Consider the following 18,556-nt stretch of genomic DNA (forward strand, 5'->3'; position numbering starts at 1 on the left):
CGAGCAGTGTGTCAAATTCTGAATACGTTTTAATAATTCACGTAAGGTAGTTAATGCAGCAAAACATATATTTCAGCTTTTCATGTATTTTAAAACGGTTTGTTTGGGGGGGGCTGAAATATAAATGGGCCTATTTTAAAGCACTTTTTATTAACTTCTATTGATTAAATGTATTAGAGGCTATAAATACAATAGATGTAAGCGTCAACACAAGAAGTTGAGACATTTTTCACAGTATCTGTCCATCTCCACTCCACTCCATACACATCAGTCTGTCACCAGAGTCAGTAGGTCTCAGGGGTCCATTACAGTCACTGACTTCAACAATGAGTTATACTTATTCATATAGTTTGGTAATGAAAACATAAACATCCATTTTACCAACTGGATGTTAGTGTGAGCTCAGTATAATTATTCAGTTAACAGTAGTTTAGTCCTTCTGCAACCATCATGCTGAGGGGAAGTACCCCTCGTGTCGCTTTGAAACTATAAATAGGTCATTCATGAGCTTGCACGCAGGTTTTAAAGCATGAGCCTATCGAAAACTGCAAAACAAATGAAATGGAAACCTGTTGAGGACATTGTGGTGACTTCAGTGATCCCACTTTTGCAGAAAAGTCTCTCCTATTTGTCTCTGTAATCTAACAGATATTTCTGCACTACAACTGTGGCAACATTTTTCTGTGAGTGTACTACAGTCAAAGTCGGTTACCCGTCGAGTTCACATGGCCTGCTGCCACCCTGAGTGGGTGAAGTATGTGAGGGTGGTGCAGGGCATGTATGAGGACAGCAGATTACATTTGCTGATTACAACAGGGATCTGCTCCGAGTTATTGTTTGCAGTGGTGATGGTCAAACCTACTGTGATGTGTGGTTTGGAGGTGGTGTCATTAACACAAAGACAGCTGGAGTTGGCAGAGTTAAAGAACAAGCACATCAGAGGGACAGCTCAGGCAAAACTGGACTGGATGTACCGGACAAAGGATGCTGAATACAGAGCTGCCAGGCAGGAGGAAAAGAGGAAGGCCACAGTGAAGACACGTAATGAAGGAGGACATGCAGGGGGTACGTGTGACCGAGGAGGAGGCAGAGGTGGCGACCCCTAAAGGGAGCATCTGAAAGAAGAAGTCATCGCTAATATCAATCAACAATTACTTATACAGAGCCCCCAAATTAATCCTATTATCAGCACCAGTGTCAGTTTTTATTCACGACATTCAACAAGTTTCACCACAGTTGACCATGTCTGGCAATGAGTAATGAGGGCAGCTCTTATTTTAATCAATGATGGGCAACAGTAGCTATTTTTTTTTACAGTTCTCATGATCCATTTTTCCCCTTTGACTTCCCGTGAAGCACACACAGCTGCAGGATGTGTGTTTGTGCTAGTGTGAGTACTACTGAGGGGAGGCGAGTCATTTCCTGCCTTAGTCGTTTCCAGAAATCCCCCCACCACTACACACACACACACACACACACACACACACACACACACACACACACACACACACACACACACACACACACACACACACACACACACACACACATTTTTCAGAAATGTTCATTCAAGAGAGTCTTTAGAAGACTCTCTTGAATGAACATTTCTGAAAATCATCATACATGTCAGCATACAATGAAGTCGTGATGTGTGTTAAAGGAGAAATCATGGGGTTAATCTTGGGGGCATGATGCTATCAAACATTAAACTCTGATAAGGAAAGAAAGACATGCTGCTGCGTTGCTTTTATTGTTGACACATTAAGTAAAAAAAACAGAAGTGCTCCTTTTCATCTTAAATGTAAAGTAAAAAGTAGGCCTTCAACGAGTAATCTCATTTTAAGGGTGCAGCTTTTGAAAACAAATACCTCACTTCTCATTTCTCACGGTGAAGGAAAATGTGCCTAAGGCTGAGTGAGCAGCTCGTTGGCTACATCATCACCAAACTATGTTTGGCATTTGTGACGAGAAATCACTCACAATGACTCAGTAACTGGTCCTATTGTATGAATACCTTGCTGTGGTAATGTTTCTGTTTGCTTTTACCCAGGGGAGGAAGTCTGATACTATCCTAAAAAGCATCTCTGCTCTACTCCCGTTGTCGGCCCAAAGTCAGGGTTTGTCTGGCCTTTTTTTTTATTTTAAAAAGATGAATCCTGACTTAGTGCACATGTAAATGATGTGGTTAGCTATGTGAAGTAATTATAAGGTGGAAACCCTTCAAAAATATGAGTGTGTCAACCGGCCTGTGTGACTGCATTCCTTTGGAAACATAATTGCAGGTATTCTGTCCACCCTACATCATTCAGCATGACATCAAAATTGTTTGCTGCTTGTGTAGCTCAACTGAGTTAAAACAGTGTGCAAGATGTCAACACAGCACAGAGAAGGTAAAACTGAGGTGCTGTTTGTCTAGGAATTGAAGCATTTTAGCAATCTTGGACAAGTTTTTTTTGATAAAGTTGTACAATTTTTAATTGGTCAACAGAGCACTACAGCAGCATATGTCACACTTACATTGATAAATAAGAGCTTTTAATCTTAAATCAGGGAATATGAAGACAGCTCTGTCTATTAATTGGATTGTGTTGTGTTCATGAGTAATTTCTGATTTCTCTAGAAAGAACTGCCACATTTTTTATTAATCCTCATCTTAAAATGAAGCCAAACAAGTGCACTACTTAGATGATGCTTTGTTTCTCTGCTTATCAAACCCAATTAATCCCAAATAGCTAGGAGAAATGAAATATGGAAACAACAAATAAGAGCTGGAGTCTGGTGAGGTTGAGATGGTTGGGGTTGAGTGGTAAAGGTTGGAAAGTTGGACAGTAGAGAGTAAGATGAGAAAAGACTTAAGATGTGCCCAAAGTTGGGAAAATACTGTGCTATAACAGCCAAAAATAAAACACAATCCATAACCCAAGAACTGAAATCAGTAAATATAGAGCTAAATTAGAAAAAATTCAATATGACGAAAAGAATCTCAATAAGGGGAAAAAAATAATAAACTGTTAAAAAATAATAAAGAAATAAATAAAACAAATGACCTTAATCAAATAGAAAAAAGTGAAATAAAACAAAATAAACAAGCTAATAACTAAAGATCTTTTGTATACAGTGTATATAGTCTTATATAGCACAAAACACAATAAATGTAAAAAAAAAAAGATAAAACGATTATTTCGTTCATATTTTTTATATTATACATTTCTATTTTATTTTAATAGTAAATAAAGCTACAGAAGCAATTTGCTAGCTATTAAAAAGTTAGGTGGTCCTTCAAGTAAAATGAGAAGAAACGAACCCCAATGTGTGGTTAGTGAGCGGGACTCTGTTTTTTTTTTTTCTTTAGCAGTATTTACATTTTGGCAACATTCCCTTAAAAAGATCAAACACACGCACACCTCGTGACAGGAGCCATTCGTTACATTTGTAACTAAACTCACTCATTCACAGAAACTCTGAATCAGTTTAACTGTGAACACAAACCGGGCAGCAGACAGGTCACGTTCGTGGGTCTGGTTTATATTTAACACTGTGCGATAGAGTCGTCAGCACTTTGATCCAGCTCGCTCCAATAACTGGCGCGTCACTTCCTCAGCCCGTGCCCATCCCTTTGGAGGAAAAAAAAAGAAAAAGAAAACTCACACAGGCGGACGACGGCGAGAAAAAAGAGCGAGGGAAAAGTTGAGAGGGAAGCGAAAGCGAAAAGCCAGATGAAAAAGCTGGAGAGTGGAGAGGGAGCCAACCAAAGACCAGAGTTCACGCTTTAAAGTAAGTTTTTTTCTAAATACTTTACATGTTTTGGTGGCGCCCACACTCAGTTGATAAGCTGAGTTTTACATTGATCCACACGCTTCTCTGATTGGTTTATCAATAGCCGCATCTCCCATTACCAATACTTCTTAGAGCTGTATATTTATCTAAAGAACATTTACTTTGAATTGTTATTGGAAAACTTTGAGGGTTGGGCTTACAGGCCTGCAGCCCCCTCCCCTGCTAAACCCATAACTGCAGCCAAACGTGGAGACTGGCTTCAGTCAGAGTGTATAACATGTTATAAAGGTGACTCGAGAGATTAACAAATATAATGTGCAGTAATGGCTAGCGCTTATTCCATTAATTAGCCCTTCTTTTTAATTAAATAATGTTATAATGATCTCAGCAGGAGCAGGGTTTAATCTAATGTCCACCGGTTGTTTTTAACTTAGAGATCTACTTTTGTAGAAACTGTTTAACCGTGGTTTTGTCTACAAACACCCCTGAGGGCAGAGAAAAGTATGTGCTAACTTTGCATAGTGTTCTTCAAGTACAAGTCTCAGCATGGCCTTCACAGCTGCACCAGTGCCAAAACGCTCACTGGTTTCCCACAATATTGCACAACATGGTGGATTTTCAGACTGGCCTGTCCTATCACTGGAGCCCTCCATTGTACACGTGCTTTTTTAACTTTTTGTTCATTCACTAGTTGTTGTTCTTTTTGTGTCTTCATTCAGGAAGTGCTGTCATAACAAAACAATTGAATAATTCATCCTTCCTTTTAATTTTTGCCTTCTTCCTTCCTTTACCTGCCTTTCTTCACAGTCATGCCACTCCACAAATCATCCCGGGCCTCTCGCCTGGACCCTACCATGATCTCAGCCCCGCTGGGTGATTTTCGTCACACGATGCACATCGGCAGGGGAGGAGACGCCTTTGGCGATACCTCTTTCCTGTCCACTCTTGGCCCGAGTTCACCCAAACCTGACCCGGCGAGTCCTGGGATTGTTTCTTCTTCCTACCACAGTGATCTTAATGCAGATGCACCAGAAAGCCTGCAGAACAATGAGCTTCGGCACTCTGACTCAGTGTCTTCATTAAACCTGGACCTAGACCTGGACCTGGGTCCATCTATGCTTGGAGATGTACTAGGCGTAATGGATGGTTTGGGGCTCCACTCTAATCAGGAGGTAGTGGAAACAAAGCAGGGGAAAGGGGCTGCGGCGATGTCTGTGAACAGGCAGAGAGAGCTGAATGGGAAGAACTTGGCAGAGCATGACGGAATCCAGGTGGAAGACAGCAGGATACCAGATGTGAACGGGATGAAGCTAAAGGGGTTACGACCAAAGGTGAGATTCAGCGATAAACGGGAGGAGATCATTCGTCAGGCATCGGAAGAGGAAGAAAGTCAAGGGTTTGACTTCCAGGAAGAGGATCAGGATCTGGAAGCATGTAATAGCCCAGTGAGGAGTGAGAGCGAGAAAGGCAAAAGTCCAGCTGATGGAGGTGAAATTGAGTTCACCAATCACAATGCAGATTTGCCGCCCAGTCCTGCCTCGTCACAAAGCTCCGAGTATGAAGGGGTCACCCCATTGGACAGGAGGAGGGTTGGCAGCTGCCATTCAGAGACTGATTCAGAGGAGGAGGAGGAGGTGGATGAAGAAGGACGAGGCTACACATTTGAAGATGAGTTTGATGATGAAATCGGTTTATAGGGGATAAACTACACCAACAAATCTTTGCTGTCAAGTAAATCAAATATACTGTATTTTCCTTATTTCATCATTCCTCCACCAAGGACATACCATGTGTGACCAAAGATGATGATTGGGCCGTGAACCAGATTACGCAAAAAATACAAAGCTGAATGTTATTAAACTTTGCGGAGAGTTGGAACACGAGCAAAGGACATACCAAATGTGGATCCAGATGACCTCGTTTCAAATTACAGAACAGGATGCTGGCCTTGGTGGAGGACTGCGTTCTCAGAGTACCTTTCTTTTTCGGTAGCTTTTGAATGGGAGGTTTAAATACGATATATCTGACTTCAAACTGGATTTTTCAGAACTTAATGAGACGATGTTGCTCAACTGGAAAAGACATTGTTTTTATCTACCAGGGTAACAGATTTGCAGAAGACTTAATATTTGATCAGAAGAAAAAAAAAATCAGTGAGCCGTTTTGGTAATGAAAGTGAAAAGTTTGCGACACTTTGATTTCTTTTCATTCTTGGACGTTTTTGCTTTAGAAATCAAAGCTCAGCGGAAAGTTTGATTGAAGCTAAATTAAACTGCATCGTTAATTAATTTCTTTTGTCTTTGATGTCTTTAAAGGGAGCTATACACTTACATTATTGTACCCTGTGATATACGAGTGTCTTACTACATATTCATCATATTGCATGTTTATTAAAGTCTTTGAAAAGGTCTTCAAAGGGTTGCGAGAGACGGCGTCTATAAATAATTACTGTGAATGTGTCACATTCCAAATCTTACAACGGCTCAGACCAAATGCGACTTGATATCAAAGTGCAGTTATTAGCACAGCTGTTCCTTTAAGGCCGTGGGGCTGGGTTAACACTAAAATGCAAAGACAATCATGTGATTTTAAATCAGGAGCAGCAGTGGAATTGCTATTTTTTTGCTTTTTTGTTGTTGTTGTGTTACTTCATAATGCTGTAAAAGGGAAATACCATTCAACTCATGCTGAAAATGCTGGTTAACACATTCGTTAGCCTGTGGTTTCACAAAGATTACAGTGAAAAGAATAAAGCGACTTCAAAAAGATAGAAACCAGCCTCGGCTTTTGTTTCAAGGAAAGTTGCTGAAAAGCTAAATGCCTGAGATCCAACTATACCAGGTAGCTGCTGGTGAGAGTGAAATTTCACACACATTAATACTGAAATAAACCTGTTTCATTTTATCATTTTCATAATGATTCCATTTATATTAAAGGTTAGAGATGTTTGACAGGAAACTCATTTTTTCCTTTAGCAATTCAAAAAGTAAATGACAGAGCAGTCAAGTTATCAAAAATTTATTTTAAGCATGCAAGTGATGCCTTAAAAAGTTCAAAAGTCTGTAAACATACAGGCTGAAAGTTAAACGGGACCATAATGTGGTGCCTTTGTTGGAAAATAAATGTCAAAGAGCTGAATTATTACATACACAGCTTATTTATATACATTACAAGCTTCTTAGTGCTTGTTACACATGTATCAGTCATGTAAATGCAAAACTATCCATTTGTCTCTAAAACGCACAAACGCTACACGGATATCGTCCTGAACACGTTGAATCCCGACAGAGCCGTGGAGACCATCATGCCCGGCATCTGCGGGTGCCAGTGGATCTCCTTGATCTCAGACTGACCCTGGTGCAGGAACAGCAGCTGAGGGGGAAGGTCCCTGACCGCCTCCACCCTGGCGCCCACGTCGCACGACTCCACAGACAGATCCCACTGGCTGACGATGTCGTCGGCGCCCGAGGCGGCGAACACGCTCGAGTCCACGGGGTTCCACTCCACCGAGGTGATGGGAGCGCTGTGTTGCTTGAAGTTGGCCACGGGACGCCCGGTCTACAGGAACAGGAGAGCAGTGAGGTGTGACAGCTGTTCATACAGTTTCAGCTCAGTGGGGTTTCACTCTGAAAACATACTAGGAGCAACCACTGAACAGAGCAGTTACTGTCATGCTTCAGGCCTGCTTGAAGAACAAAAGGACTGGGTGTGCATCAGAAGGGTGATCTGTGCTCATGTTTTTACCGATGTACACAGAGGTGTCTAAACTCGTCATTATGGGGGAAAGGGTTAAATATGTCGCTCATACGGTGCAACTAGGACTTTGTGTACTGTGAAAGTCTCATTCAGCTCTCTGTAATAAATCATGTAAATGTTTTTTCACCAAATATATTAAAATAGTTTCCTGATTTAGAAGGGAGGCAACAGCTAAAGCTATTATTGTTACACAACTGTACAACTAATGTTAGGTGGGGCCGGAACACTAAGAGGTGAGACAATCTGACAGCACAAGCCTAAAGATTGTTTTCCATTTAACACTAATCGTGGGTCACAGTGACATGTTGGCACACTGATAATAGCTCTGTTATTGTGAGTGCAATGTGTGTTTAATTAGACTTACATAATTATCTTTAGATGTATTGCCTCCATTTATTCTTTTGTACCTTAAACTGTCGCAGATCCCACACTTTCAGGAGTCCATCGTCCCCTCCTGACAGGAGGAATGGTTCGCTCCTGTTCCAGCTGATTACATTGATGTCCGATGAGTGAGCTTCATTGGCTGAGAGCATTGAATTGGGCGGGGCACGGATGTCCCAGATCCGAATAGACTGATCCACTGAACAAGATGCAAAAACCTGGTGAAAGAGAGTCCAGTTACTTTAAAAGTTTACTTTACAATAACTATTAACACAATAAGATCCAACAGCCTTCACAAACAAGGAACTATTTCCTTTTAAGAATTTACTAGGGGAGGGCTCTGGTGGGCTTTGCATGCTTAATGATCCTTACTGCAGCAAGAAATTTTAGACAAGACTGTACAAGTTGAAAAGCCCTGAAAATCCAAAATAAATAAAGAATACTTTCATAAATGCAAACACCCAGTCTTATAGGACGAACATCGACATGTCACAAACTGGTTTGGTGACTAACTGCTGCGCTAAGACTCGCGTAATTTACATAGTTTGGGCTGTAATTTGTTATGTCACAACTCTGTGGTGCCACACAGCAAGTGTTACCATATTCTATTTTTACCACGTGCCATTTAACAGCAAGTTTCCATAATTCTGCTCCGTGACCGCACCCAATTATTTCAACGAATTACCCACACATCACCAGGGACTTAACCTTAGTGGAAGATACCTAGAAATGTATAGACATCACAATTCTTAAGATTCAGAACAGACACTCCTACTAATGTTACCGCTGCGGTTAAGGGTGCAACAAGCCAGCAAGCACAATCTGCCAAAGTTTGTGCCACTACGTCACCGTTGGTGTACAAACATACTGTAGCTTCTGTAGGCGACCACTGCAGATCTTCCACAGACTTTGTGTGGGAGCTGAAAGGTCGCTGGTCAATCTGCCAGGAAGTCCCCCCCTCCCGCGGCTCCCACACGTGGATGTTTTTCTTGCAGTCCCCGCTGACAAGCCGACCTGTCAACAAAACATAAAACAATTAACATTTTAATCTTTGACAGACATCTATTCAATTCTTTATCTCAGTCAATCGCAGCTTTCAAAGACATTCAAATACATGCAAATAAAAACAACCCGTTTACATGTTTAAGAGGAATTTGTGTTCTTCTTTGTCGGCACTTTAAGGTGGATTTCCTTCCAGCGTTATTCTTATAAAAGCCCACACTGGCATCTTTTCACTAAAACTACTGCACGTTTTTAATCGTAGCTGATCCCTCTCTGACGTATACACCGGTGTCAGCCCTGCAGTGGACAATACTTTTCTGATTCCCGATGACAGGTTTGCACGGGCAGACACAGTTAAGAACATGGGAACAAAAATATCTTGCACAAGGTGGAGACTGTTTTTATCATGTCAATCAGATAACGAAGTAGTCCAGGTGCAATCAGGGACATGGCTGCTTGCACAAAACAATGTTGCCACACAGGGTGAGCTGTTTTGCTTTTCTTTTGTTTTTTCACATCTGTATAGCAGTCTTACAGGATAAGCCTCACATACCAGGTACTTTAGGCGACCAGTCAATTGCAAAGCCTTCAGTCATGTGCCCTGAGAAACTGAAGAGCGCTGCTGCCTCCTTCTGCTGTTTGATGAATGCAGCCATAGCAGCAGAACTGTGGACGGCCTCCAGCTGGGATCGGAGATCAAAGATTTCCACCTGTTCCTTGTCTGACCACACAGCGGCTAATGACTGCTCTCCAACCTGAGTCACCTGGACGCCAAGAAGCAAAATTAGTCGAATCATCAGAGAATTAAGAAAAACTGATGCACAAGATACTGATTTTATTTACTTATAAACGTCTACATACCCTGACTCTGTTAATCCCCCCATAGTGGGGCATCATGGCCAGTTCCATCTGTGGTTTCTTTTCTTCATCCTCCTCCTCTTCATCACTTTCGTCATCGCTGCTCTCTTCCTCCTCTTTGTCCTTCTCTGTTCCATGAAGGTTATACATGCGCATGACCAAAAGTCTGCCAAAAAACAAAAAACAATTAATTAACAATTAATTTATTAGCATTGATTTCTGGGACATACCCCAGTCCAAAAAGAAAAATCAAACTATCCTGCATCAGTGTGCTTCATCTTTGAGTGCTTGAGATTTTCCAATAACCTTTAATTGACCACTGAAGTCTCCACCGAAAGGAGACCTTTCAGGGGAACAGTACGAGAGCTGACATCAGAACAAAACTGAAACTGTGCATCACAGGAAAATCCAAACAACAAACAAATAAAAACAACATTGTGGTGTGGTCTATAGTGAAGAGAGTCAATGCTTTAATGTTAGCATCCAAAAGAATCTTCCTTTAGACATTAAAGAGTTTGCTTTTCTCTGCTATAAACGACACATTTGGTAATGATAACAATAAACATGTACAACAGGAAAAATGGGAAAATAAGGGGAATTTAACATTACTACACATGGAAACGTGGCAATAATGCGATGATTTTGGATGAAAGGACACCTCCTGGGGACACCTGCACAAAGCAGCTTTTTAAATAAGGAATGAAGTTGTTGGAGGTCTTAAATTTAAAGAAATTAAAATCATTTTCAAGTTTTAGTCTTGCCCACTACTCCTGCAATACTGGTCTAATGTAAAAACATCCATCCTCTAATCTAATTAGAGGTCTTGAACCTGAACGAATGTGTTTCTCCTCCTGGCATCCAAGCAGGGATCTTTCACACGTATTACTTATTGTTACTTATTAAGGTTAATTATGGTTATTTTCGTCTTCTTTCAGCTGCTCCCTTTAGGGGTCGCCACAGCACATCTGCCTCCATCTCTGGCTTCCTCCTCTGTCTCATTAGCCGTCTGCATGTCCTCCTTCACTACATCCGTGAACCTTTTTCTGTGGTCTTCCTCTTTTCCTCCTGCCTGGCAGTTTAGCACCCTCGCTTGTACCTTTCCTTCTTTTTCATTGCCTTCAAGCAGACCTTCCTTACTCCTCCTCCTTTTTCTTTGCCCAGCAGTAGCACAATTTCCTCCAGCTGCCTGTCATTAACCCGGACCTTGACCGGGCCAGTACATAAAAAGCTCTCTTGATAATCTGCATATTTGATTTTCTGAATGCCGTTCCTGATGCAACCCTTAGCCTTTATTCGAGCTTGGGATCAGCACTTGCAGTAACCTGGCTTGTGGCCCACCGTGTCTGGCATTGGTATTCTTTTATTGTTGTATGAATGAGAAAGTGTGAGTGAACAGAGTTTCTACAACATCTACACGTTTGTTTTTATCCCACACTGTGATCAAACTATAGTCTGACTATAGATGACCAACTTAATCTGCTACATAAACTCATTGTCTTAGGACAACTTTGCCATGAATTAGGATAAAAATGCAACTACAAATACCTGTGTTCAGCTCTACTGCTCGGCACATGGCTGCAGCAGAGCTGAGCTGCTGTCGCTTCTAAATGTGGTGAAGCTTAATGCCTGCTTTCAGCTTTTTGAACTCTTTAACTCTCCCTACTCAATACTCCAGAGTAAACAGACCAAGTGCTCACTTTGTGCTACTGATTAGCTGCGTTACAGTGATGTGACTTTTAAAATTAGAGTAAGCCAGCCTTTATTCTGTGAACTGTCCTAGTAATAATAGGGAGAAAAATGGAATATTAATTGTGGCCTCACGGCTAGAAGGTTCAGGGATTTGAACTTCCAACAGACTGGGTGGCGCCGCTCTGTGTTTTCTTTTAGCTCACTTTCTCCTACAGTCGAGCGGCTTACAGTTAACTGGTGACTTAAAGCTGGGTGTGAATATGAGCATGAATAGGTGTCTGTCTCTGTAGCTTACACAGCTAAAAAAACAAAACCACGGAAGTGCCAAAAACTACAGGTGCTCAAACAGTCGCTTCAGGCTAGCCAAAGCATTAAAATGCCCAAATCCAGCCATGAAGCTACCGTGGTTACATCCTGGTCTCTGCAGCCAATCTCTCCCATTATAACAGCTGTACAGGAGTGTGTGTTAATTTAATAACTCACCGACTTGGATTTCATTTGGATGTTTTTCATAACTCTGACTCCCAGCTGTGCCAGGATCAAGCAGCTGCAGCCAGCTGCTGCGTGCCAAACTTGTTCGTGCCCTTTGGCATATTTTTAATAGAACAATCCGCTGTGTGGTATTGAGTGTCCAACAACTGTATGCTTCATTTTTAGGGAGAAAAATTCTAGTATTTGGAACAAATTAGTAGTAAACACATTTAAACCCGCAGGTCTCACAATTCCCCAGCTTGGATAAACTGGAAAGTTACCTCAGGACATCCGGGCTAAAAGCTATACCAAATCAGCATGCATACTCAGACCCCTTGGGAAAAAGGGAGCGGCTCAAAGTACCCAATTAGTAATAATATGGAATTATATTTGTCTGGGAGGGTTGCACACAAATGGATGCAGCTTCCTAACCAAGCTTTTTAGAATTAGTGGAAAACAGTCCAGTCCAACCTCTCACGCAAAAATGAATACGTCCCACTGCAAAAGTGCTTCCCTCTGCTTATGGTTTTTGTACTTGCTCTTGTTAAATTTCAAAAATATCCTTTTGTAATCACTTTACTTAATTAGTCTTGCTCTTAAATAATATTTGCAAGCCATTATTTTATCCTCTGGTGCTGTGTTTGCTCATTTTAACTTTGCCTAAATGTTGTTATGCAACTGCCATCTGAATGCGTCTGCTACGAATAAATATGTATTTAAAAACTGGGGGGATGGGGGGGGGTTTATGGGTTTAACTTGCCTCTTGCACAATGTCAGCTGGATAAAATTACTCCAGGCCAAACATGACAGATCACTCTAAAATATATTTGTGAAACTAACCACTGACACCAGTTTAAACGACCAAAATAAACACACGGAGGTGCAGGACATCCGGCGTTATTGAGCAGGACCTTTAAAAATGGTGCTTTCGGATTAAATGCTGAGTGCCGACAGTAATGAAGGTGTGGGTTAAAGGTCAGTGGTCCTGTACCTGTTCTTCAGAGCCGTGTCCGCCTGCGTGCCCGCACAGAGCAGCATGGACAGGGGAAACTGCTCCCTGCTGTCTCCATCTCCATCCCTTAAGATGTCGAAGCTCAGGCATGGAGCACCTGAACATAAACAACAAGGTAACTTAAGCCCAGAGATCCCACATGATGGAAGCGTGAACTTCATTGGGAGTAATGATGACTTTAACTTGCCTGTCTGGCACTCGTGATACATGCGGTACGCGGAGCGGTCCATCTCCAGCTCCTCCCCGGGCTCAAGCGGCTCGATCCCGGGCACGTACACTTTCTTCTCCTCCTCTCCCTCTGCCCCTTCCTCTTCCATTTCCACCCCTTCGTCCTCATCGCTGCCTGCTTCGTCCATCTCCTCCATCTCGTTTTCCTCCACGGCGTGCTCACCGGGCGCAGACATCTTGGCAGAGGCACGGTGTGGCGTACTTCCGGTGCAGGCAGCGGCCACGTGGTTTAAACGCCGCTCACCCTCCTCACCAGCGGCGCCCCTCTCTCCCTGTTTACGGGAATTCAGCTGACCTCTTTGGCAAAAGAGCCCCTGTTGCCAGGAAAGACCAGGCTTGCAATTGTTTGTCTCACACTGTAAGCCCTGAGGATCACGTGAACATTATTAGCGTGGACACTGTTAGCGTTAGCTACATGGCAAATGTTCTGTCTCCTCCCTGGAAGATAATTAGCCTTTTGCTTAAGAACATTTGGGATCGTGTCCATGCACCGATCAGTAAAGAGTCTTCACCTCTGAGTCATGATTGTGTGATTTAATGAGATTTATTTGAATGTGCTGTATTACATCTTACGCAGCACAGCCTGGTACTGGCAGGGGGCTCAGCAGCCCCTGCACCACTAATGGGAAGTCAGGCTTTGACTCACAGCTACTCACTGGCAATAATTTATAGATAGTTTTGCACTGACTGTATCAGGGTGTTGGGAAACTGCCATAAAAGCTGCTATGCTAAATTCATAAGAATACTTGGGCAATTTCTCTTATACACGTTTGTCTAAGCATGTGTTTCTTTCTTTTACATTTGTGTTTGAATTTCATTATTAAAATTGTGCCAGAGATTCTCTTGAAACCTTCTCTGCTCTTTTAACAAACACTCACATTTAAGAGATTGTGAAACTACTCGGGGGGTTCTGTCAGGACGAAGGTGTTTCTTTCACGTGTAGCTGAGTACAAGTAGAGACAAGTGCTCTTTTATCGTGGTCTTTGACAAGAGCCTTAACATCCCGGGCTGTTCTACCACACATTCCTCTGTCATCTGCAACTGATCTCTTAGACTTTTTAGTTATTTAATTTTTTTTTAAACTAAAGCTGCAGAATATATTTGAAGAGTTTCCAGACAAAGGCTGCCTCTTTACAAGAGAATCTACGGTTGAGTTCACACGAATGCAGACTCTTGCAGTTGGAATGCAAGATTAAACACAAAACGTAATCTCTTAAAAGCAGCAGGGAGAAAACTGTAAACATATAACTCCGACTGATTAAATACTTTGCTGCTGCAAATAGCAGGACCACACTGCAAAGTTACAAATGCAAATTGGGCAAGAATTGTACCTGTGATTGCTCTGCAACTGTAGTTTTATTAATGTCATAAATTAGTGCTGATCATAGGCTACAGTATCATTATGCAGGCATTACAGCTGTAATTGGCAGTGCACTGATTTTAACAACTTCATAAACTGTTGAGTTTTTCAGTGTGCCACAGTGCATAATCATTTTTTACAAATGTGGAGAGAAATGACAGTATTTACCTCTAAAATGTGGCGTAAAAGTGTATTTAAATGAAAAAAAAAAAGTAAATATGTATATCCCAACACTTAAGCACATTTACTTAAGTAGTCTAACTGTAAATGTACATTCAAAATACTGTAATAAATATAACACAGACTTTGGATACTGGCAAGTTACACCAAAAGCTAACGATGCATATATCTAAATGTCTTTAATTTATTTTTCTGTACAAAAGTAAATACATATACATCCATTTGTAAACAGTGGCAGGCAATGCCCATTAGCAAGAAGAACATAAACCATAGATAGCTTGCTCTAAATAGTGATGCTATTGGATTACATCTGCGATATCACCTCTTACAGAGCGCTGTTGGACGGCGAGACTGGTGGTTTGCTCTAATTTTGTGCATCAGATGTAACACTTGAGTTTCACAAAGCTTACCACACCGAAACACAGAGACAAAAACTTAAGAAAACAGTCATCAGTGCCTATAAAGATATATATAAGACCCTTTTTGACAACTATGGTAGCAAACACCAGTAGAGTCTTAATAATAAGGAGCTCCAAACAAATGCAGAATATGATGGGGGAACCCCACTGGACAGTGGCGGTGTGTCTATAATCCTGCCAGATTTCATATTGTCTACCGCTCTAGTGGTTAAAAGTCTGGCCCTTGATGGGCTGTAGTCCTTCCTTTCAACAGACGGTGGCAAGTTGGGCAGGGTGCATGTTTCAATTGAAGGTGGGCACCCAATTTGAATCCACCGGCTAAAAAGTTCTGATGTTAACTTTAGGAGTTCTTCTGGAGAGGAAGACACCAAGGAGAACTGGGATAAGTCTGTCTCCTCCCGAAACATCTGCAGCAAGGAAACAAGGAAGAGAGATCAGTATTATCAAGACAACAAATCTGACTAACAAAGTCATGTTTGAAACAGCTACTTGATACTGAAGCGAGCAATGTCACGACAAGAAAAAGAGAATACGTACTTCCATGTTTCTGTTCTTGCTAATAATTTTATCCAGTGTCCGTGTAAGTTCCACAACAAGAGAGTGATTTAAGTGTTCCTCCCAGAGGTTTGTCAGGAGCACTTGCCAAGAATCATGGAGGACATACGCAGCAGGGAACACGCAACACTGCGAGGAAAAACAGAGCAACACAATAACCCCAAAATTAGGACTAGCATGTAAAACACATGACAAATCACCGCAAGAACCACACAAGTAACCGTGTTACGAGAGAGGCTGGAGGCCACTTGGGACAACAGACTGTTATTAAACAGAGCATGTGACTTGTTATAGTGGAAGACGACCAAAGAAAAAAAGCAAGTAATTATTCTCTTTAAAAAAAAACCCAAGTGGGCTTCAGGAGAAGGTTAAAATGAACAGGATATATAAGATCTATATGAGCACTTCCTATATAAACAACTCACCGGATCGGTGTCACAGAGCATGTGTCTTGTATATCGATGTACCACATAGTAATCCTTAGGAAACACTGTGCGCTGAAGGAGGGAGAAAAGAGGCAAAGATGAGAAGCCAGATACCCAGAAGGACCACACAGGTCTATATGGACATAGAAGTAAATATTTAGAAACGAAGTAAAGAGAGTTTCACTTACAAAGCCTGCTGAACTCGAATCGATGGTCCCTTTGATATTTTTCACACCTTCCAGGTCAAACTCACATCCACCACATGGGGCAGTTAGTAATGACAGCAACAGTAGAACTGTTGGAGACATGATAAGAGCGAAAGCCACAGAAAACAAGTCACATAATTGCTGGAAACTTTCTGTGGTTTGTAGCTTGTTCAAAGTGCATAGCTACTAAAAAGAACATGACATCATTTCCTGTGTAAATTAGCCATTTCTTTCTTTTTTAAAAAAAAAAGAAAACAGCAGGAGACACTGGGCTACGATTGCAACATCTCTAATTTAATTAGGGCACCAGAAATGGCTGTGATGTTTCAAAGTGGCGCAAAAAAACCAACTTTGATTCACCATTTAAATCTCACTATGCATTAACCAGGACTGCTGTTTCACTATAATCCCACAGACATTTAAAAAGGGTGAAAAACAGACAAAAATTTAACATGAAAATAATAGTTTCTCACCTCGCAGTGTCATCGTTTTATCTTGACTGCATGTCCATTTCTCTTGTTGACAGCAGTGACTCTGCAGGCAAGCTTCACTGTCACTCTGTAAAAGGCGAAGCTTCCTCCTGTGGTTTTTTTACAGGTCTTTGAAAGAGCAGGCTTCTGTCTCTTCTTCTTCACTGCTTGATATTTAGTCTTCCTGTTCACATCCCTCAGATCATCCCCTTCTCTTTACTTAGGGTCCTTTGGTACTTTCCATGCACATGCCCCACTTGTCACCTCACATCGACATGCTCTCTCACTTTGGGTTTTCCCACTTGAAGCCAGGGTGGCTGCAGCCTTTCACTTTGAAAGCCTTGTTTTTCTATTTCCCTTTCTAAATCTTTTCTCCTTTCCCTTTCTCACTACTGACCTAGAATTTTCCTGGCCACTCTGTCTCTGTCCCTTAAAAGTGGTTAATGAATAAAGTGCCAGAGCTGACCTCTTCCCCTGAATTTCTCCCTATCCCTCTGTATCCTACTCAGACACAGGCACAGCTCAAAGTGAAAGTGCTCCGCTCAATTCTCCCTTTATGCGTCGGCCACTCCCACAGGCACACGTTTTACCTCACTATTGACTGACCCGTCTCCCTCCCTTCTGCTTCCCACATTCCCCAACACCCCCCCACCCCCATCCTCCCGCTCCCACCCCCATCCTCCCGCTCCCAACCAGGGCCGAAGAGGCTTAGTTATGCAGTCAGAGCATATGTTTTTCATTTGGATTCTTCCCCACACCTCTCTGCCTGTTGATTCTATCAGTCGCTGTCCCGTAAGTCAGTGCGCAGTATCATCCCATTAAGTCATTCATTAACAGTCAGTTTCTTTTAGAAATAAGGATCACATTCATTACATTCCTCGAAGAGCTAACGAGAAAGATTGCAACACTGAATTGCCAGAAGATGCAAGTCATCCCAACATGACTGCTTTCTTTAGTCATTAATGTTAAAATTGGCTTTACAGAGTTGTATGGTATGATTGTGATGATAGCTGTGCACAGCTGTCATCATCCTGTCTGTAAAGTGTTGTTTTGTGGCCTCAGGTTACGCAAAGCATCACGTTGGTTTGGGATATCAGTCAGATGTCAACAGGAGTTGATTAATGATGAAAGGAAGGAAGTCGTTATTCTTCATGTTTGTTGGATCATAAGCCAAACGACAGAGGAAAATTTCCCAGAGAGGTATCTCTACTGACAGGAAAAGGAAACCAGACAGCCGCAGCAAGCGAGGGCTCCATATTCCCCAAGGCATGACTAAATCAAAACCTCTTTACTTATGCTACGTTTATAATGATTGATATAAATATCTAGTCAGAGTGCCGTCTTCCTGGTTCATACTGCATTTAAAATTCAGAGGGAAGTAAATACGCAGAAAATTTGTGAAGCTGCTGCAGATGAAGTCCACACATGTCGGAGCCTAACTCAACAAATGAAATCCAGATTTAATAAAAACAAAAGAAGTGCATTCCTTTAAATAGGAAAAAAAACCTAGTCACTCCAATATATGCAAACTCACTTTTTCCTTCATAATTAGGACTAAAACACAAGTTTGAAACTTAAAATTTTGGGGTCATGAAATTTTTTTTCAAAAACATCCTCCAACTTAAATAAAGCCACATTTTACTGAGTAAAGTCTGCGAGCTTCAGCACATCAACAGGCTCATATAACTGGCATGGAAAAAACAAAAGCAGATCAGAGTGACTGGTTCATTAAAAACCCCAAATCCTGCCGATGTGGTCATCTGTCCC

At 41.7% G+C, this 18,556-nt stretch overlaps 3 protein-coding genes across 3 annotated transcripts; 1 reads left to right on the forward strand and 2 right to left on the reverse strand.

Annotated features, from left to right (window-relative positions):
- The first annotated feature begins 3,514 nt into the window (after positions 1 to 3,514).
- Positions 3,515 to 6,065, forward strand: cdc42ep5 (CDC42 effector protein (Rho GTPase binding) 5). Its single transcript, XM_080895358.1, has 2 exons — positions 3,515 to 3,774; positions 4,585 to 6,065. The coding sequence occupies exon 2, from the start codon at positions 4,587 to 4,589 to the stop codon at positions 5,472 to 5,474; it is 888 nt and encodes a 295-aa protein (XP_080751484.1). The 5' UTR covers positions 3,515 to 3,774; positions 4,585 to 4,586; the 3' UTR covers positions 5,475 to 6,065.
- Positions 6,066 to 6,779: 714 nt separating this feature from the next.
- grwd1 (glutamate-rich WD repeat containing 1) lies at positions 6,780 to 13,400 on the reverse strand. The gene is made up of 7 exons (XM_080895357.1): positions 13,134 to 13,400; positions 12,926 to 13,043; positions 9,778 to 9,940; positions 9,470 to 9,680; positions 8,783 to 8,928; positions 7,941 to 8,132; positions 6,780 to 7,335 (listed from the first exon to the last, which is right to left on the reverse strand). Exons 1-7 carry the CDS (start codon positions 13,348 to 13,350, stop codon positions 7,027 to 7,029), a joined length of 1,356 nt encoding a protein of 451 aa, XP_080751483.1. The 5' UTR covers positions 13,351 to 13,400; the 3' UTR covers positions 6,780 to 7,026.
- Positions 13,401 to 14,520: 1,120 nt separating this feature from the next.
- LOC308406145 (uncharacterized protein) lies at positions 14,521 to 17,322 on the reverse strand. Its single transcript, XM_080897014.1, has 5 exons — positions 16,793 to 17,322; positions 16,302 to 16,408; positions 16,114 to 16,185; positions 15,671 to 15,817; positions 14,521 to 15,540 (listed from the first exon to the last, which is right to left on the reverse strand). Exons 1-5 carry the CDS (start codon positions 16,803 to 16,805, stop codon positions 15,205 to 15,207), a joined length of 675 nt encoding a protein of 224 aa, XP_080753140.1. The 5' UTR covers positions 16,806 to 17,322; the 3' UTR covers positions 14,521 to 15,204.
- Positions 17,323 to 18,556: the final 1,234 nt, after the last annotated feature.

Source organism: Rhamphochromis sp. 'chilingali' (genome assembly GCF_963969265.1).
Source record: "Rhamphochromis sp. 'chilingali' genome assembly, chromosome: 11".
NCBI lineage: Eukaryota > Metazoa > Chordata > Actinopteri > Cichliformes > Cichlidae > Rhamphochromis > Rhamphochromis sp. 'chilingali'.